The sequence below is a fragment of the Asterias amurensis genome, chromosome 9 (genome assembly GCF_032118995.1).
Source record: "Asterias amurensis chromosome 9, ASM3211899v1".
Taxonomy (NCBI): domain Eukaryota; kingdom Metazoa; phylum Echinodermata; class Asteroidea; order Forcipulatida; family Asteriidae; genus Asterias; species Asterias amurensis.
This window is the reverse complement of record NC_092656.1, coordinates 20,603,602-20,620,513: the sequence shown is the minus strand read 5'-3', so window position 1 is coordinate 20,620,513 and position 16,912 is coordinate 20,603,602. Positions and strand designations below refer to the sequence as shown.

At 42.7% G+C, this 16,912-nt stretch overlaps 1 protein-coding gene across 4 annotated transcripts in view; it reads right to left on the bottom strand.

Annotated features, from left to right (window-relative positions):
- Positions 1–16,912, bottom strand: part of LOC139942353 (probable E3 ubiquitin-protein ligase HERC1) — a 63,404-nt gene that overhangs the window by 24,016 nt on the left and 22,476 nt on the right. For 2 of the 4 annotated variants that reach the window (XM_071939195.1, XM_071939198.1), the window contains exons 29-47: positions 16,653–16,855; positions 16,023–16,190; positions 15,299–15,408; positions 14,487–14,819; positions 13,731–13,970; positions 13,251–13,334; positions 11,981–12,626; positions 11,385–11,586; positions 9,769–10,982; positions 9,019–9,300; positions 8,022–8,117; positions 7,165–7,417; positions 6,296–6,438; positions 5,352–5,527; positions 3,828–4,125; positions 2,434–2,631; positions 1,706–1,880; positions 926–1,205; positions 56–254 (exon numbers count right to left, since the gene is read on the bottom strand). In XM_071939195.1, the coding sequence (XP_071795296.1) occupies positions 56–254; positions 926–1,205; positions 1,706–1,880; positions 2,434–2,631; positions 3,828–4,125; positions 5,352–5,527; positions 6,296–6,438; positions 7,165–7,417; positions 8,022–8,117; positions 9,019–9,300; positions 9,769–10,982; positions 11,385–11,586; positions 11,981–12,626; positions 13,251–13,334; positions 13,731–13,970; positions 14,487–14,819; positions 15,299–15,408; positions 16,023–16,190; positions 16,653–16,855 (5,300 nt within the window). The remainder of the gene's footprint in view (positions 1–55; positions 255–925; positions 1,206–1,705; positions 1,881–2,433; positions 2,632–3,827; positions 4,126–5,351; positions 5,528–6,295; positions 6,439–7,164; positions 7,418–8,021; positions 8,118–9,018; positions 9,301–9,768; positions 10,983–11,384; positions 11,587–11,980; positions 12,627–13,250; positions 13,335–13,730; positions 13,971–14,486; positions 14,820–15,298; positions 15,409–16,022; positions 16,191–16,652; positions 16,856–16,912) is intronic. The other 2 variants (XM_071939196.1, XM_071939197.1) reach the window with 2 other exon arrangements.

Below are 16,912 nucleotides of genomic sequence, written 5' to 3'. Positions count from 1 at the left end.
ATCTTCATTTTGAATAAACCATTCCAAATCAAATCAAATAACATTAAACCCATACCTGAGGACACCTCTGACAGCTGTTCTTGTACATGCTGAGTCTTAGAGCTACCAGCGAGCAGTGACACTAGAGCCTGAGTGACTGCAAAGCTTGGTGAGGAGAGGGCTCTCTGATCAGAGGCTCCCTGATCCTCTCGGCCGGTCCCACGTCGAGTGTCGATGGCCGCAACGTTGAGACCGCACGCAGCAGATAACAAATCCTGTAGGCAGGATAGAAAGAAAAACCCAGTCAAACAGTGCAATCTAATAGCTGCTGTGTAGCCAGGGATCACACCCAAGTTTACTATTGACCCCTTGCACGCGCATCATACGCAGCGACCAATGCCACGCTCACCATGTTGGTGGGCAGTTAGGTTTACGTGTATTAAAGCCGCGTCGCCTAAAATGCACACTTCACAGTATAACGCACAGCATAGAGTTATATATAAAAACGCACAGTGAAATTGCCCACCAGTATGGCGCATTCAAGATTTTTCTGCTGATGATGTCAGGTGAAATGGGTCAATACAGCCTAGGAAGCGGCAGCCGCGGGATCACCTTAAAATGGTGCAACTTTTTAATTCAGATAACAAATAAACCACATATATATTAATTCTTTAGCCCTGCCTGATGCAGTTATTACTTCTAATAAATTGTCAAATAAAGTTTGTAAAACATTTGATGACATCAAGAGCATGAGAGAGCAAGATAACTGACCCCAAGTAGGAACATTTTATGAAGCACACGAGCTGACCTACATGTAAAGTTCATGATATAGGCTTCTATAGACTTCTCAGGCAATTTTCAAACATCTTTGATATTTCTGAAGGCAACCAAATCGAAAATCAGAATAAAGTAGGATATAATGCCTGATTAGAGAGTAAACTTATACCTTTGTACAGAGCTGTACCAGCATCTTAGCAGCGTTAGGGTTACACGACGCCAACGATCCAATAGCAGCACTCAAGTACGCCAGACTCGAGGACGTAGACATAAGACCTGTTGAGGCAAACTCCAGGGTGTCTTGACCCCCGTAGCTTAGGGATGATAAGTTTGTAGTGGCGGCAAAGTCTGTCCGTCCCGCGGCTGCTAGACACATGAGGCGTACCACTAGGCGGATATCGGAGAGGCCGAGCTGTTCAAGGCCCTCTGAGAGGTTGCAGGCTGAGCCACTGTAGAAGAAGATATTTCATGGACGAGATATTCAAGTTTAGGTTTGACATGAACAAAACTTTAAGATTTGAAGCTCAGCACGACAAGAGTGCAGCCTGAGCCACTAAAGAACAAGATATTTCATGGACAAGAAATGAAAGTTTAGGTTTGGCACGAAGAAATTATAAGATTTTGTCCCTTTAATGGCCTTGTCGCACGAGGCAATTTTATAGGCAACTTGGAGGCAACCAAATGCAGTGCATGCTGCGAGACCACTTTGATAGCACAATAGTCATTTTTCAAACAATGTTTTACGATCCCAAAAAATAATATGTGAACATTCAAATGTGAATGGATTCTCTTCTTGGAGATTGCCTGGAACTGGTTGCCTTTAATGACCCTTGTTTTTTTGTTTTTTTCTTTCTGCCTCCAGGATTTGCTGCCTGCAATCTCAACATTGCCGCCAGCGGACATTTTCACTAAGTACCAAACAAGATGATCCCCTTGAACGCAAACTCACCTAACAGACAGCAGTGACAGCGCCCTCATGACCATTGAGCGCGCTACGAGCACCTGAGCCGCAGCTGTAGTCTTCCTCAATGCAACCGCCCTCTCATGAGCAGTAGACAACAGGGCTACCTGCTCACCAAGACTCAGACGATGTAAGGAGCTGGAATCCTGCTGGCTGCTGCCATCTGCAGACATTTAGTCAAAGTTTTCCGTTTAACAAAGTAGCTATCGGTCATTGAGTAAAACGTTACTTTTTTAAAGAGTAAAATAGAAAGGTGCTTGCGATCAAAATTGAACTGACTTTATGGCTCTGCTTACCGCAGAATTCTGTGCTTACGATCACCATTCTCCGCTTACTGTGCAAGCGCCAAAATTCTGTGCTAGCTGTGTAAGTGAAGTATACCTATCAACATGGAGTACACATGCACACAAGCAAAAATTCACAGCTAACCTGCTAACCTGTGAAATGTGCTAGACGTAAGAACAGAAATCCCTGCTTCCGTAAACCCTGATTGTTTGCTTACTGTAAGCTGTTGAGCAGAAAATTTTGCTTGACTAATTTCTTTGCTAAGCAAAAATGGAGTGGGGCACCAGTCACAAGAATGTAAATGTAATGCAATTTTGGTTTGTCACCTGTTTCTGTCCAGCATTTTTTTTCAGTGCTTAACAAGTTTTTGTGCTTACAGGCTTCGTACAATTGGACCCTGATGTGTGAGAATTTGTGTAAGCGACACCCACCTAGATTCAAAAATCCACTTTGGCTTCTACCCACACCCGTAGAGGCACTCTTCGCCCCTAGGGGGTCAGGCTCAGGAAACTGTACGGGCTCGGGGATGGAGCGTGACTCCGTCAGGCCTAGACGTCCCATGATCTGCTCAAACGTCTCATGGCCTGAGATGGTGTTCAGGTCCTCCTCAGTCATTAGGTCATGCTCATCTGGGATACATTGAGATGAAATGAAATTGAGTATTAAAGGAACATTACAGAATTGGTTTTTGCTAACAAAACAGTTGCTGGCAGTGTAAACACTTTAGGTTATCCACCCTATACATTAACTAATAAACCTGTCGAAGTTTGAGATCGATCGGCCAGTCACGAGAAAATAATGAAAAACCGATTACAAATTTTGCATTGCATCAATGCCCAAACAAAAATGAATAAAACGCTTATTGAGCGATAAACTCCAAACGCGAAATCAGATAATTTATTTAACATCAAATAATATGACATTTCCGACAGAAATATTTCAAGGGATGTTTTCTACTATTATCATCATTAGACAGTGTAAGTTTGATGTAAATCTGTGATCATCACGATTTTTTTTTCTTACCAATTCTGTAACGTTCCTTTAACTGATTGGAATATACTTGAATGATGAACAATTATAAAGCACCGATATCAACACACAGACACAGGTATTCTGGTGTATCAGAAGCAGTTAAAGTGAAGGTACACGTTTGGTAATTACTCAAAACAAATATTAACTTAAAAACTGACTTGGTAACAAGCATTGGGAAGCTGTCGGTAGTATAAAATATTGTGGGAAATGACTCCCTCTGAAGTAACATAGTTTTTGAGAAAGAGGTAATTTCTCACTAAAATAATAAAAGACTTCTAGCTAGAAGTCTTTTATTCCTATTTGAAAGCACACAAATTCGTCCAACAAAGGTGTTTTTTCTTTCATCATTTTCTCGCAACTCCGATGACCAATTGAGCTCAAACTTTCACAGGCTTGTTATTTTATGTTTATGATGGGATACACCAAGTGAGGACACTGGTCTTTGACAATTACCAAACGTGTGAAAAGTGGAAATAAATAAATCAAAGTAAAGGGAATTATTTTGATCAGGTAACACCATGTGTGTATCTGTGTCTACTGGCAGAGGTAGATTATGTTTTTTGGAGAATTTGTCTCAAAAGTAGATTTTTCGGAATTCGGGAGACTTCTCTACTACCGCAGAGTAGATTTTATTAACTTCACTACTGCGGCGTGAGTTCTTAATTGGTCTCAACGTTTGAACTAGCTTACTCTGCTCACCGCCAGGAGAGATGATGGCCTATTTATTCTAAAATTATTGTAAGATTTTTTTGTGAAATAGCGCGTCTAAAATTGTAAATTTTTGATAACCCACCATCAGCAGTACCCTCCGCCGCCAGACTGAAGTCAGAAGAAATACTCAAATGACCCCTAGTCCCCAGCTGGTACTTGTCTCTGCAGTCCACACACATCAGATAGTACGGGTTACCAGTTCCGCAAGCGCCGCCGAACCATCCGCCGACGTAGGCGCCGTTACTCCGGTAACCCATGTGCCCGCAGCTCTGTTTGCAGCCGGGGTGCTGGAGACGCATGTGGCGGTTGAACTGGGAGGTTGTCACTCTGCAGAGGTCACAGGTCACTTGGCTCTCGCTGTTTTCCAGTTCACGACTCAGCTGGAATGAGAATGTGGGAAGATATTGTTCATAAGATCCGGATGCTTGGGCGGCCAGGTTGACACAGTGAGAATAAGAAGGCCAGACTCAAGCTTTTGTGTTTCTGATCAACAGAGTGTGGGTTCAAGTACCGGTCGTGACACTTATGCCTTTAAGCAAGACACTTAAAGGAACGTTACAGAATTGGTAAGAAACAAAAATCGCGAAGATCACAGATTTACATAAAACTTACACGGTCTAATGATAATGGTAGTAGAAAACATCCCTTGAAATATTTCTGTCTGAAATTTCATATTTGATGAGAAATATATAATCTAATTTCGCGATTGGAGTTTATCGCTCAGTGAGGGTTTTATTCATTTTTGTTTTGGCATCGATGCAATGCAAAAATTTGTAATCGGTTTTTCACTATTCTCTCATGACCCAGATGGCCGATCGATCTCAAACTTCTACAGCTTTGTCAGTTTATGTAGATGGTGGATTACACAAAGTGCTTATACTGCCAGCAACTTTTTGGCTAACAAAACCAATTCTGTAATGTTCCTTTAACCATTATTGCAGCGTCCTTTGGATGGGACGTGGGCCAAAGGTCCAGTGTATTGTTTAATGGAAACTTGACAAAGTTTGTATTTTTGATAGAATTTAGGTATGAGATGGTGCAAACAAATGAGAAATAACAGTTGTTTTGTGCTAGTAATAAATTAATGACAGGCAATAATCGCTTTGATTTTCTGCCAATGTTTCGCAATCTTTGGTTGGGCTTATATTTTCTGTTTGTAGTGTTTTTGTTTGGATTGTTCAATTATTTCAAAATCTTATGAGGTCAACCAAATATTTTATACAAAATGGCATTTGAGGTAGTAAAATGATCCATATTTCCAATGAGCTGCCTCTCCAATAAGGACACAAGTGTCACGCCCGGGACTCGAACCCACACCCCACTGATCAGTGGGGCCAATTTCATAGAGCTGCTTAAGCAAAAAATTTGCTTAAGCACGAAAATAGCTCGCTTATTTTACACATGTTACTGGCCAAAATTTCATGCCATATACATTGCTTATGACTAGTATTTAGCTGTTGTTTACTTAGCATAACAATTGAGTGGAGTCTTGGCCGGTAATCTGATTTTACTAAGCAATGAATTTTTTGCTTAAGCAAAATTTTGTGCTTAAGCAGCTCTATGAAATTGGGCCCAGAAACCGATATAAATGAAGGAAGAAATGTACCTCAGGGCACCAGAGGAGTAACTCTCTATCCGAAGCGTCATCAACGACTAGATTATCATCATCCTCTTCATCCAAGTCCATATCATCATCTTCAAAGACGACGTCATCGTGAGGAACCTCGGATCTCTGGATGTGACGATACGCCTCCCCAAATAACCCGTCTGTGTTGACGTCTGCTTAAGAAGACAAGAACAAAGGGGAGTTATTGAGAAATAAAGATATGTCAAATTGGGTAAGCATACCCAGAGCTGTAGGGGACTTTTACACAATGGTCTCCACAACGTTTTTCATTGTAAAACTAGGTCCCCACATCGCGATTCTTTCTAAAAGAAAAAAAACTGAACATTTCTTTTTGTATCCTAATCAAAACCTGTTATTGGCACATGCACAGTTGGATGTGTAACAAAGCCAAATTATTTACTGGTTTGCTAGACCAAAAACTACATTTCCAAGAAATCGCAGACAACAAAATTCATAAGAAGCAAGAGACTATACACCCCTTGCACGAATCAACTCCAAAAATGGCCAGCGCAAGTAGATGCATTGCCCGTTGTGCAAAAGGTCTGTTCAAATAGTTGTACAAAATGAGAGAAATGGCTGAGGGGATGGGTGGGGTAGGAATCACATTGGGGATAATTTATGCAGCGTATTGCAACATAACATATTATATATTTGGTTTGCGGTAACACCATGTGTGTATCTACTTGCCAGGTAGAGTTTGTTCTTAATTCTACTACTGCGGAGTAGATTGTTCGGGTGTTCAGGAGACTTCTCAGTTCTGAAAAGAACTGTCCTGCTTATTAACTATTACCTGAACGAATGGTATAGAAATAGGCTGGGACTACTACTTTGGCTTAACAAAACATATTGTTAAATTTCCCTAAGCATGATACATAATGTGTATAAGCCCCAAGTCCTTGGTAGCAACACTGTTAGATACTTACAAGGTGTCCTGTCCATGCTTCTTGCCATGGCATTGGCAAGTGACGAGAGGTCTGCTACAGCCCGGTAGCGCTCCAGACGAGAAGGAGGGCGCTCTGCGGAAGGCGTCGGTCTTGGCACCTCCTCGGTCTCCGGATAGGAAGAACTGCAGTAAAGATTTAGTTGGTTATTATGGTATCGATTTGAATGTAGAAAAACTGCAGCTTTGATTCGGGCCAAAAATTTTTAATGATCGAAAGGGTAAGTCATCAAATAAAACTACCCAAGGTAAATAAACAATGTGACTGCTTGATAACATAGGCTGTTGAAAAAAACTGAAACAAGAGCGCAAGCATGAAAGCTTCAAGGGCAAAGCCGGTTCATATACATTTATTTTAAAAGCCCACCTCTACAATCTGGTGCATTATTTGTGGTTTTATTTTCACATTTTTATTAACTTGATTTTAGTTACATAAAAAAAAAAGTAATAATAATTTTGTTTATTCTTTTAGTGGTGGTCGTTGTTGTTGATGTTGACTTAAAGGTAGCGAGCAAAAATACAACATAAGTAAGATTTTAATTTTGTTTTTTTACCCATACACCGATGTGTGTTAGCACTGTATACTCAGTACTTTCCAGAGTCCTGTGAAAAAATATCACAGGCATAGTACTCGGGTGGGATTCAAACCCACGACCCTTGCAATTCTAGAGCAGTGTCTTACCAACTAGACTACCGAGGTTGCCCGGCAGCTAGAGGCAGTTCGAATCCTATGTTTTTGGCAGCGGGTACCGCAACGATATAATAGATGTTAAATTTGCATCGGGGATAAAGAATATTAATTTTGTTTTTTATAAGTAAGATGGTTAAATCAGTAGAAAAATCCACACTCACTCTTCCAACTCATCATATCGCCCCGTTGAGTTCTCAGAGTCAGTGGCTCTTGACAGTCGGTTACCGATGGCCCCAGGTGGGTGTTGCCTACTACTACTGGTGGTAGCTGTCGAAGTGGCAGCGGTGGTGGCGGTCGGAGACTCTGTGACATCATAGGTTGGTATTGCGACATCATCATCCTCCTGGCTGGGGTGTTCTATCAGCCAGGTCGCGAGGGTGGTGATACGCTGGGTGTCCAAGTCACCACGAGTGTCTGGAAAGAAAACACCTCCATTATCGATTGTGGTTTACAGATCAGGGCCAAATATCATAGAGCTGCTTAAGCACAACAAGTAGCTCAGCAAAAATCTAATTTTGCTTACCAGAATCAAGTTTCTGCTTAGTAAACAAGTTTTAAGCACTATTTGCTGCTTAAGCAAATTCGTTGCTCATTCTGGTAAAAATTATTAAATGCTTTTGCGCTTTAGCAGCCCCATGAAATTAGGCCCAGCTGCAGGTCTATTTCCACAAATCTGCTAAGCAGCAAATATTGATCTCTGAATGTTTTTCATGGGTTTCATATTCGTCTGTCCCCTTTGAGGGGCATGATTTAACCCAAGCTTGCTTGAATAATAATAATAATAATAATAATAATAATAATAATAATAGTAAGACTTGTAATGCGCACATATCCACCCTGCTGGGTGTTCAAGGCGCAGTAAAACCAAAAACAAAACAAAAACAAAACACAACACAAAGAAAAACACAAAACAACAAAATTAGAAAAACCTGTGACCTGTGAAGCAAATATTACGATAAAAAACAGTAGTTTTGACAGAAAAATTAAACATTTATTATGAATGTTGACTAATACATACTTGTGGCAGCCATTGCTTTGAATATTTGCTGCATGCTGAACCCCATCTCTAGGAGAGGTGCAGCCATAGGCAGTGATGGAAGGGGCGACGGGGCTGCTGTAATGCAAACAAAAATTTACAGTCGTTCATTTAGTGTTCTAAAATTGTTGACAAGGTTTGGAGAAAAGGTTCGAGCAGATGTAGTGAATTGGCTGCTGTAATGCAAACAAACGAACACTATTCAGTATTCTGGAAAAAAAATTCTGAAGTTTGGACAACAATTTTGGACAGATGTAGTCCAAGTTAGGAAACTGCTACTGTAAGACCTCTTTGGAAAAAAAAATTTGGGGTCCGCTCTCACAATGGAAGACATTCTTTTGCGGGTGGCATGGTTGGCTTGTGCGTAAAGCGCTTGCCTCTCACCAAGGTGACCCCGGTTCAATACCCGGTCGGGACCATATGTGAGTTAAGTTGTGCGTTGGTTCTCTGCTGTGCCACGAGGGTTTTCCAGACTATCAGGTTTTCCTCCCTCAGGAAAAACCAAACACTTTCAATCTTGGCTGTGCTCCGTGGTCATAATGGGTTGATGTGGTTGGCAGCTGAATGCGCCCTTGCATGCCTGCTTCTCGAACACGTTGTAGCCGCGTCCTTCGCAATTCAGCTCTTAGCTGCGAGTAAGGATGATTAGCCCCCCCAAATTATTAGATATTCTTCAACCTTTTCACTTTTCTGATGGGACGTTAAGCCGCTGATCCCATGAATTGTATAATGCATGTAAAAGAACCCAGTGCTCTTTTTAAAAAGAGAAGGAGTTCACCCCGGTGTTCCTGGCTGTGGCTGCTGTATGAGCCATAGCACCTTATAAACCCATTGGTGCTACATAATTGGGTCTCAGAATTCATCACTGTAATAACCTATCTTTCTGAAAGTTTGTATATACTCAGCGCCTTGAGTACTTTCTTTGGTAGATACATGCGCTATATAAGACTTTGATGTCATTATTCTTATTGTCTATTACCTTCAGCTTGTGTGTCTTCCTCCGGTGAGTGCGGTGGAGAACTCACTGGAGAGATGGCCATCGTCGTTGTCGTAGTCGTCGTTGTCGTTCTCTGCAGCCCACGAGAGAAAAGCATCCTCATCCCGACCCCTCGGAGGCGGGTACGGGATGGGAGGGAGCAGGATGGGGTAGGTGGGGCTGAGACGGTCGTAGAAGAACTCTGACGGTCTTGGTTGTCTGACTGGGACGATGTGGCGGTGGAGTCACGGTCCAGACGGCGGGCTCGGTTGGCCAACATCTGGTCTGGAGGTGAGAATAGTAAAAGTTTAAAAATCATTATCACGATGGTCCACTTCCAATTTACTCCTTTAAAAAAGACGTTTCTAACAAAGGAGTTGTCGACGAGAACCATGGCCTAAGAACCAAGATGTATTGGGGCTGACTTTACTAAGCCTTGTTTTGCAATCGTCTTTGCAAGAACTTCCATCTTGAAGGGGGCAAGCACTTTTCATCTGATAAGGGGCACTTCTATGGGGAACTTTGCACAGGGCACCATGGCAATTGCTGTGGTTGTCGTGGGTTATTTCACGACCATGATTTGAAGTTGGTATTGAATCACAAACCAAGGAACATGCTTGTATGCCCTCAAATGGAACAACCATGGTTTAATGATCCTGCTAAGCATTTTTTGGCTTAAAAATGTTTAGCTTGTGTGTGGACACGATAAGAAGAAGTTACAGTTTCTTAAATATACAAAACAAAGGCACTTACCTATTTTAGATGCTGTATCTTTACCATCAGTGAATGGCGCCTGAGCAGTGACCTTCAACAGCATTGCATGGGCTCGCTCCAACTCCGCCATGCAGACCACGCGTCGGATAGGTGACGGCATGACGGCACGTTTGACTAGCTGCCTCATGATGGTCCGCATCGCTGCAGGAAGACCCTCGGAGTCTTCCTCAATTCTGGCAGGGTCATCTTGGTCCTTATAGCTGCTGAAGCTTCTTTTCCTCTGCTTCTTGGAGGAGGATTCCTTGTCCGATTTCTTGTCTGTCGACGTCTTCGGGACAAGAAGCATCTCGATGTACTTACTGCATCCCATCAGGACGCTGAGAGCCTTCAGAGCCCCGACTTGGAGATGAGCCAGCATGATGCTCCTCAGCTCCGCGTCGGTCTGCTTGTTCGGGTCGCCGAGCTTCAACTGGGGTTTGGGGGTTGTCGATTCTGGTCTGACGGAAGCCGAGATTGGCTGCTGCTGCTCTACTTTGGGGGTCTCCGCCGGTATAGACATGGTGCTGGCGTCGGAGAGATTGGCATCAGTTGGGCTAAGGATAGGTGATCCCACACTGCTGGAATCCGTTGATCCCCTCTCAATCATTAGAGCTCCAACAGCCTTCCTGGTGGTAGAGCTGCTTTCAGATCCTAAACTTTGAGACACACTCTCCAGGACCTCCTCTACCATTTGCTTGGTGATTGATGTAGCGAGGGTCTGCTCCTCTCCGCTCATTGCTCCATCAGCCGTGGAAGAACTCTTTGGTATTGATTCCGGTGACTCCAAATGCAGCTTTAAGGTTGAGAATTTAGTTAGCACCACAGGTGGTGCAGTGGCGTTGACTTGTCCAGCGACGCTATCCAGTTCTGTAGCTTCGCTGCTGGAATCCTCATCTCCAAGAGGAACGTCCACTCCTTCCTCCTCTTCTTTCATCGCCCTGGCAATGTCCTCATCAAGTGACTTCTCAAATTCCTTGCTCTTAGCAACCTCTTCTTGCTCCTTCTTCACCTGTGGTTTTTCTCCTCTCTTCTCCGACTCGCTAGCTTTTTTCTGAGACTGCTTTCCCATTCTCGAAGTGTCTCTCTGAGAGTTCTCATCTGCGATGCCGGAGAGCAATGCTAGATCGCAGAGCATGGAGGCCGTCAGACCCTTCAGATGAGCCGGCTCGAACCCCGCAGGTTCCATGGGTTCCAAGTTGGATATTGCACAATCGCTGTTCAAAGAGAGAGAAATTGGTTTCTAATGAGACATGGTTTAGTTAGCTCTTCTCTTTAAGACTGGGTGGCTCTACAAAATTAGAGCTTATAGAGCTTAAGCAAAAAAAAGAAGCTAAGCATCAGACAGTTATGCTTAGTAGAACAAGGTAACCAGTCAAAATACCGTATAAAATGCACCATTTGTTACTGGTATCCTGCTTGTTTTTGCTTAGCAGGAAATTGTTTAGCGATATTTTCTGCTTTTCTTTGAACAGTTCTTTCAAATAGACATCTCAAATTTATTATTATTAACAGCTGCATTGTGTCTCACCAAGTCAGTTTTTATTCTCAATAATCTTTGGAGTACTCACCAATCAATGACCCAACCTTAAAGTCTCTATAAAAAAAAACACTCTTACCTGATAGTAGAATCAGCATCCTCCCATTGCACCTTGGCCGACGTCCCTCCTTCCTTTAGCATACCAAGCAAGGTTGCTTCTCGACAGGTTTGTTTATGGATGCAACGACCTCCGATCTTAAGACCTCGATCCACGCCACCAATGATGGCTAGGATCGGCCAGATAGAATGGCAGAGCTGTCTCAGGTCCGTCGGTTCAGATTCTGAAATAGAATTCAACAAGGTTATTACAAAAAGACTTTCTTCCCACCAGAACAAACCCTTCTCTTTACGATAAGTGCAGTAGTTTTTTTTTTACATGAATTACATAACACAAGGAACCTACATCGTAAGGGCAAGATAGCTCAGTTGGTGGAGCGCAAGCACGCGAGTCCAGAGATCACTGGTTCAAGTCATGCTCTAGTCAATTTGTTTTTGTTTAACCCCATTATAACTTTTCTGACATTCCATAATATTTAATAAAAACAACCAATTATATCTTTTTGCAAATCAAACTTAACAAATTGACAGAACAAAAGTTTCCTCCCCCTTAAGTTCAAGATACAACTTTTTCAAAAGAAATCTACTAATTAACTAATTAGTTCTTTGATTACACACCTGTTTCCTTTGCATCCTTGGATCCTTTCTTCATTTTCTCTTCCTCGCCATCATCTTTCTTTTCTTGGATCGTCGCCGTCTTCTTGATCTTAGGGTCACCTTCCTTCTTCCCATCTTGGCCAGACTTCTCTTCTTTAGATTCACTCGAGACAGTTGCTTTCTTCTCTCCTTCTAATCCTCCCTTCTCAGACCTCAACGTTTCCTCACCATCTGATCTGCTCTCCTTTGTATCACCTGATTTTGTCTTTGATTTGTCTGACTGGGATCCTGTTTTTAGTGAATCACTGTCCGGATCGGTTGTTTTGTCGCCAAATCTTGCCTTTTTGCCCTCAGATTTGGGGCGGTCGGATTTCTTTCCGTCACTCTCTGAAGTTGTATCGGATTTCCTCGGCGCCGTTTCACTTTGATCGCGGCCCTTGGGCTGGGTGGTGTCTAGTCCCAGTGTGGCCCTATGCAGTCTACTGATGAATCCCAGTCTGGTGTAGATGATACTATTCAAGCAGTCTCTCCAGGCTTTCTGGCGATACAGAGATCTGAGGAGGGTCACGTGAGCCTCGGCTAGGACTGAGGAGGTTGGGGCGCAGAGTGGCTCCCCTGGCTGGAGGTCTCGGGGCGCACCTCGGACTTGCATCTCACCGATTCTCACCTGTCATTCAAAATCAAATAAGAACATTTTCACATTGAGTGTTAAACTTGGCACAATATAATGAATTGTTTTGCCAAAGGTCTTTGTTTAAAACGGTATATAAAAGTTTAAAAGATTTCCGCAAAAAAAATAATAATGTGATGACACAGAGAGCTGTTAATGACGGGTGAAATCAGGCTGTCAAAAAAGGGGCACATCTCATGAACGATATCTGGAAAACCATCCCATGTTTGAGGTGCCGCAAAACAATATATGTACATGTATATGAACAAGCTCTATACCAAACAATTTGTTTTTACAGCGGTGTTCTAACAGAAACAAGATTCTCATACAACCAAGAAACACAATGCAGAACTGGAGTTGGGGAGAGATCTATAAGACCACAGGGCTCAAAAACATGGAAGAAAATAGATACACAGTTTTACATTTGAAGAAGTTTAACTAACACAGAAGTACTCTCTAACAAGACAGAATTAAAAGATATTTTACAGACAAAAAGTCAACTTTTGAACAAAAAAAGACCACCAGACATGTCCAGTCAAGAGTTTACTGGCCCAAGACTTAAATCTCTGGCCTCCGGCGTGCAGACCAGTGTAAGTTTCAAGCCCTAGTCTGGTGCCATACCTTCTCTCCTGGGTTACTGCTGTAGAACATGACCACAGGGTACAGTTCAGGTGCTTCCACATCATCAAATGCCAACCGAGGTTCCTGAAAAAAACAAAACAGAAAAAGACTAAGATAATTTAATGTGAAGGGGGGAGGGGTGTCATGGTATCAGTCTTTACTTTAAACTATGAATCAGACATGTGCATTATACTAGAGGAAGATTACGGCCAAATTTCATGGCTCTGCTTACCGTATTATTTCACAGGTTAGCATGGGTTTTTTGCTTGTGCGCATGCATTCTTTGCTTACACAACTAGCGCAGAAATTTGGTGCTTGCACAGTAGGTGGAGAATGGTGATCGTAAGTGCATAATTCGGCGGTAAGCAGAGCCATGAAATTGGGCCCAGGTGCATTGCTACAGAAATATGTCATCAGCAAGAAGGCTTTATCGGATGTCATAAAACTTAAATAAAACATCAAAGTAAAATAAAGCCTTACCTCTCCATTTTTCCCGAATGACAGTGTCCTAGCCTCCATGTCGAGCACGCACGTCACGCAGTCCCCTTGGGTGAAGCTCGGCAAGGTCAGAGAGTGTTCCCCGTTGTGGTACAGGTTCCCACTGTAGGCTCGATACAGCCACATATCGGACGTGGTCCGGTGACTGAAGTCTCGTACTGGGTAGCGGGAGACACCCACACACGTTCCCTCGTTGCCCTTGTTCTCTTTCACGATGTAGAACTGTAATCAAAACACAAATCATAATATTTCATCAGAACATCTATTGAAATCATTGCAGTACCTGCTGCTTTCTGAATCTGAATTATAAAGTCGGCAAAGCATCCCAATGGAAACACCACACCAACTTTTTGTAAAAAACAATGAAGAAATTTCAGTTTGATGACATGGGAGGAAAACCCTTTTAGGGAAACCCACGCAGTCAGGTAGGGACTGAAAAACCCAATCCACAGGCAAGGCACTGGTCCGGGTTTGAACCAGGGTTCACAGAGGTAGGCAGAGTCATTCCGCTTTAATATAGGATTTGAACTGCCTCTAGCTACCGGACAAGCTGGGTGGTAAGACATGGCCGAAGATCGTGAGTAACAAGACTGTTCCTCCAACATAAGATTTGTTGTACACTTGAACCTATTCAGTGTTAACTTACTAAAAACCAATTGATAATTTAAGCGGTAAATTTTTTCATCAGTTTTTTTTTAGATCGTTACTCTTCCCCCAAACATCCCGACCAGGACTCACCTTCCACTGGTAACATCCAGCCGTTATCCCCGTAGCACCAAGACCGTACCCCCTGCCCCCAGAACCATGGACCAGGGTGCTGCCTCCCTCCACGCTGCAGCACACCGCCTTCTCCGAGTCAAACACCGTATCCTGAAGAGCGATGTCATCATCCTCATCGTCGCCGCTCTCCGAAACGGAGGAGGTTGATTTCTTGGGGTCGTGGTCGGGCGAGGGCGTGCTACCGGGCGTGGTGTTTGGGTCGAGGGGTTTGTGCTGTGATTTGTGGTGAGCGTATGCCTGAGGGGCCCGCCACATACACTCTGAGAGGTTGCTGAGAAGTTGCTGTACAACCTTGCGTTTACAAGATGGGAGACAAACAACAGGAATTAAAAGGGTGGTGGAATGCATTGTAACTAGAAAATCTTTCAGTATTTCTAAAACTTGTTTGTTCCCCATTTATTAAAAACAAAATAAACTTTGAGAAATCACCTTACATAACAAGGCCGGACATCCACTTCAAGGTGAGGGCGACACTGTTTACACTTGATCTAATTAAATGGTTAACCTGATCTTGCTGCTGGCTTTTATGCAATTGACTGAGTGTTGCGACCATATGAAAATTGAATGACCGTACTTGACCAGTGACTGCTGAATCGGTGGAATCAAATTACTTCTTTTGATTGTTGAATACTTATTCAACAGAGAATTCATTTTGAAACAAAATTGAGTGCGCCGGGTGTTAAGATGAATGGATTTGTCTTGAAATTGGCTGGGAAAACCTATAATTATTGAAGAAGAAAAAAACACCCATGATTGCTTGTGATTTGTACCTGAAGTTGATGACTCTGATGTTGAGTGTCAATTGGGCAGGATGGAAGGATAGCTTCAAGTAGATGGAGTGCCAGCAGTCTGGTACGGATGTTCTCAATCCGAGGCAAACCTTTGGAGATAAAATCTTCACATGCTAGTTTTATTGTATACACCTACATCTATATAGGATTAAAACAATTGGTCGTCTCCAAAAACCAAAGGTATACTTTGCCTTAAAGGGAAGGTACACGTTTGGTAATTACTCAAAACAAATATTAACTTAAAAACTGACTTGGTAACGAGCATTGAAGAGCTTTTGATAGTATAAAACATTGTGGGAAACGACTCCCTTTGAAGTAACATAGTTTTTGAGAAAGAGGTAATTTCTCACTAAAATAATAAGACTTTTATTCCTATCTGAAAGCACACAAATTCGTCCAACAAGGGTGTTGTTTCTCTCATCATTTTCTCGATGATCAATTGAGCCAAAATTTTAACAGGCTTGTTATTTTATGCTTATGTTGGGACACAACAAGTGAGAAGACAGGTCTTTGACAATTACCAAACGTGTACCTTCCCTTTAATTATCTTGGAAAAGTTGGTGTAATACAAGAAATGTGACGTCATTTGATGGTCTGGTTGTTAACAAAGTAGAGTATCAATTACAATAGCATTACACTGCTTTAGAATTTGGGCTCAAACTTAATTTGACCGTAGAGCCCCATTCCTTGGAACAGTTGGTACCTGACTTTGGATGGTGTCCTGCAATGGCGAGCAGCAGTGACGTCCAATCATTGGAGAAGATCTTATCCCTGACTGGTTGGCTAAGGGCCACACGGCGCAGGAAGACCAGTAGGTCACCGAGAGCAGTCTGCACTAGATGGTGGAACTGTCGGCTCTTACGCTGCTTGCCTAGGGAGAGAAGAGAAGAAAGTCTGAAGACACACTGAGTGAAGACACCCTTTCTCCTGAAGACGAGCAGAGTACACAGGCAACCCAGGTCAAAATTCCAGTAGAACCTAGTTAAACTGGGTTTCAACTGACACTAGTTGAAACCAGTTGATAAACTAGTTAAACACAGTTAAAACCAGTTGGTTTAATATGGAAAATAGACAGAAACCAACTGGTTTATAATTTCAACCTAGTTGAACACAGTTAAACCTAGTCCAAACCAGTTGGTTAATATGGAAAATGGACGAGTTTGGTCACTATCCAGTTGAACCAGTTGACCCCAGTTAACTGGGTTCAACTGGGATTTTGACCTAGGAAAGGTTGTGGGTTCGAATCCCACCTGAGTAATTTGCCTGTGATGGGACTGATTAACTTATACATTGAAATGATACCACAGATGTTCTCATGAATATGCAAATTCACCTTGTTGTACTCCACTGCCGCTCGATTTGTTATCCTTGATGTCTGTTCCCTTGCCTTTTGTTTTCCCCTCTGGTGATGAGTTGGGAACCGACTTCTGCCATTGTGTATCTCCCGTTGCCATGGAGAACAGAGAGCAGAGTTGTTCATGCAGGAGGTTGACCAGGGCTTGCACCACGGAATCACTCAGCTGATCGGCGTGGGTGCTTCGGTAGAATTTGAGAGTGGAAAACTTGTTAAGTTGATATAAAAAATAAAAAATC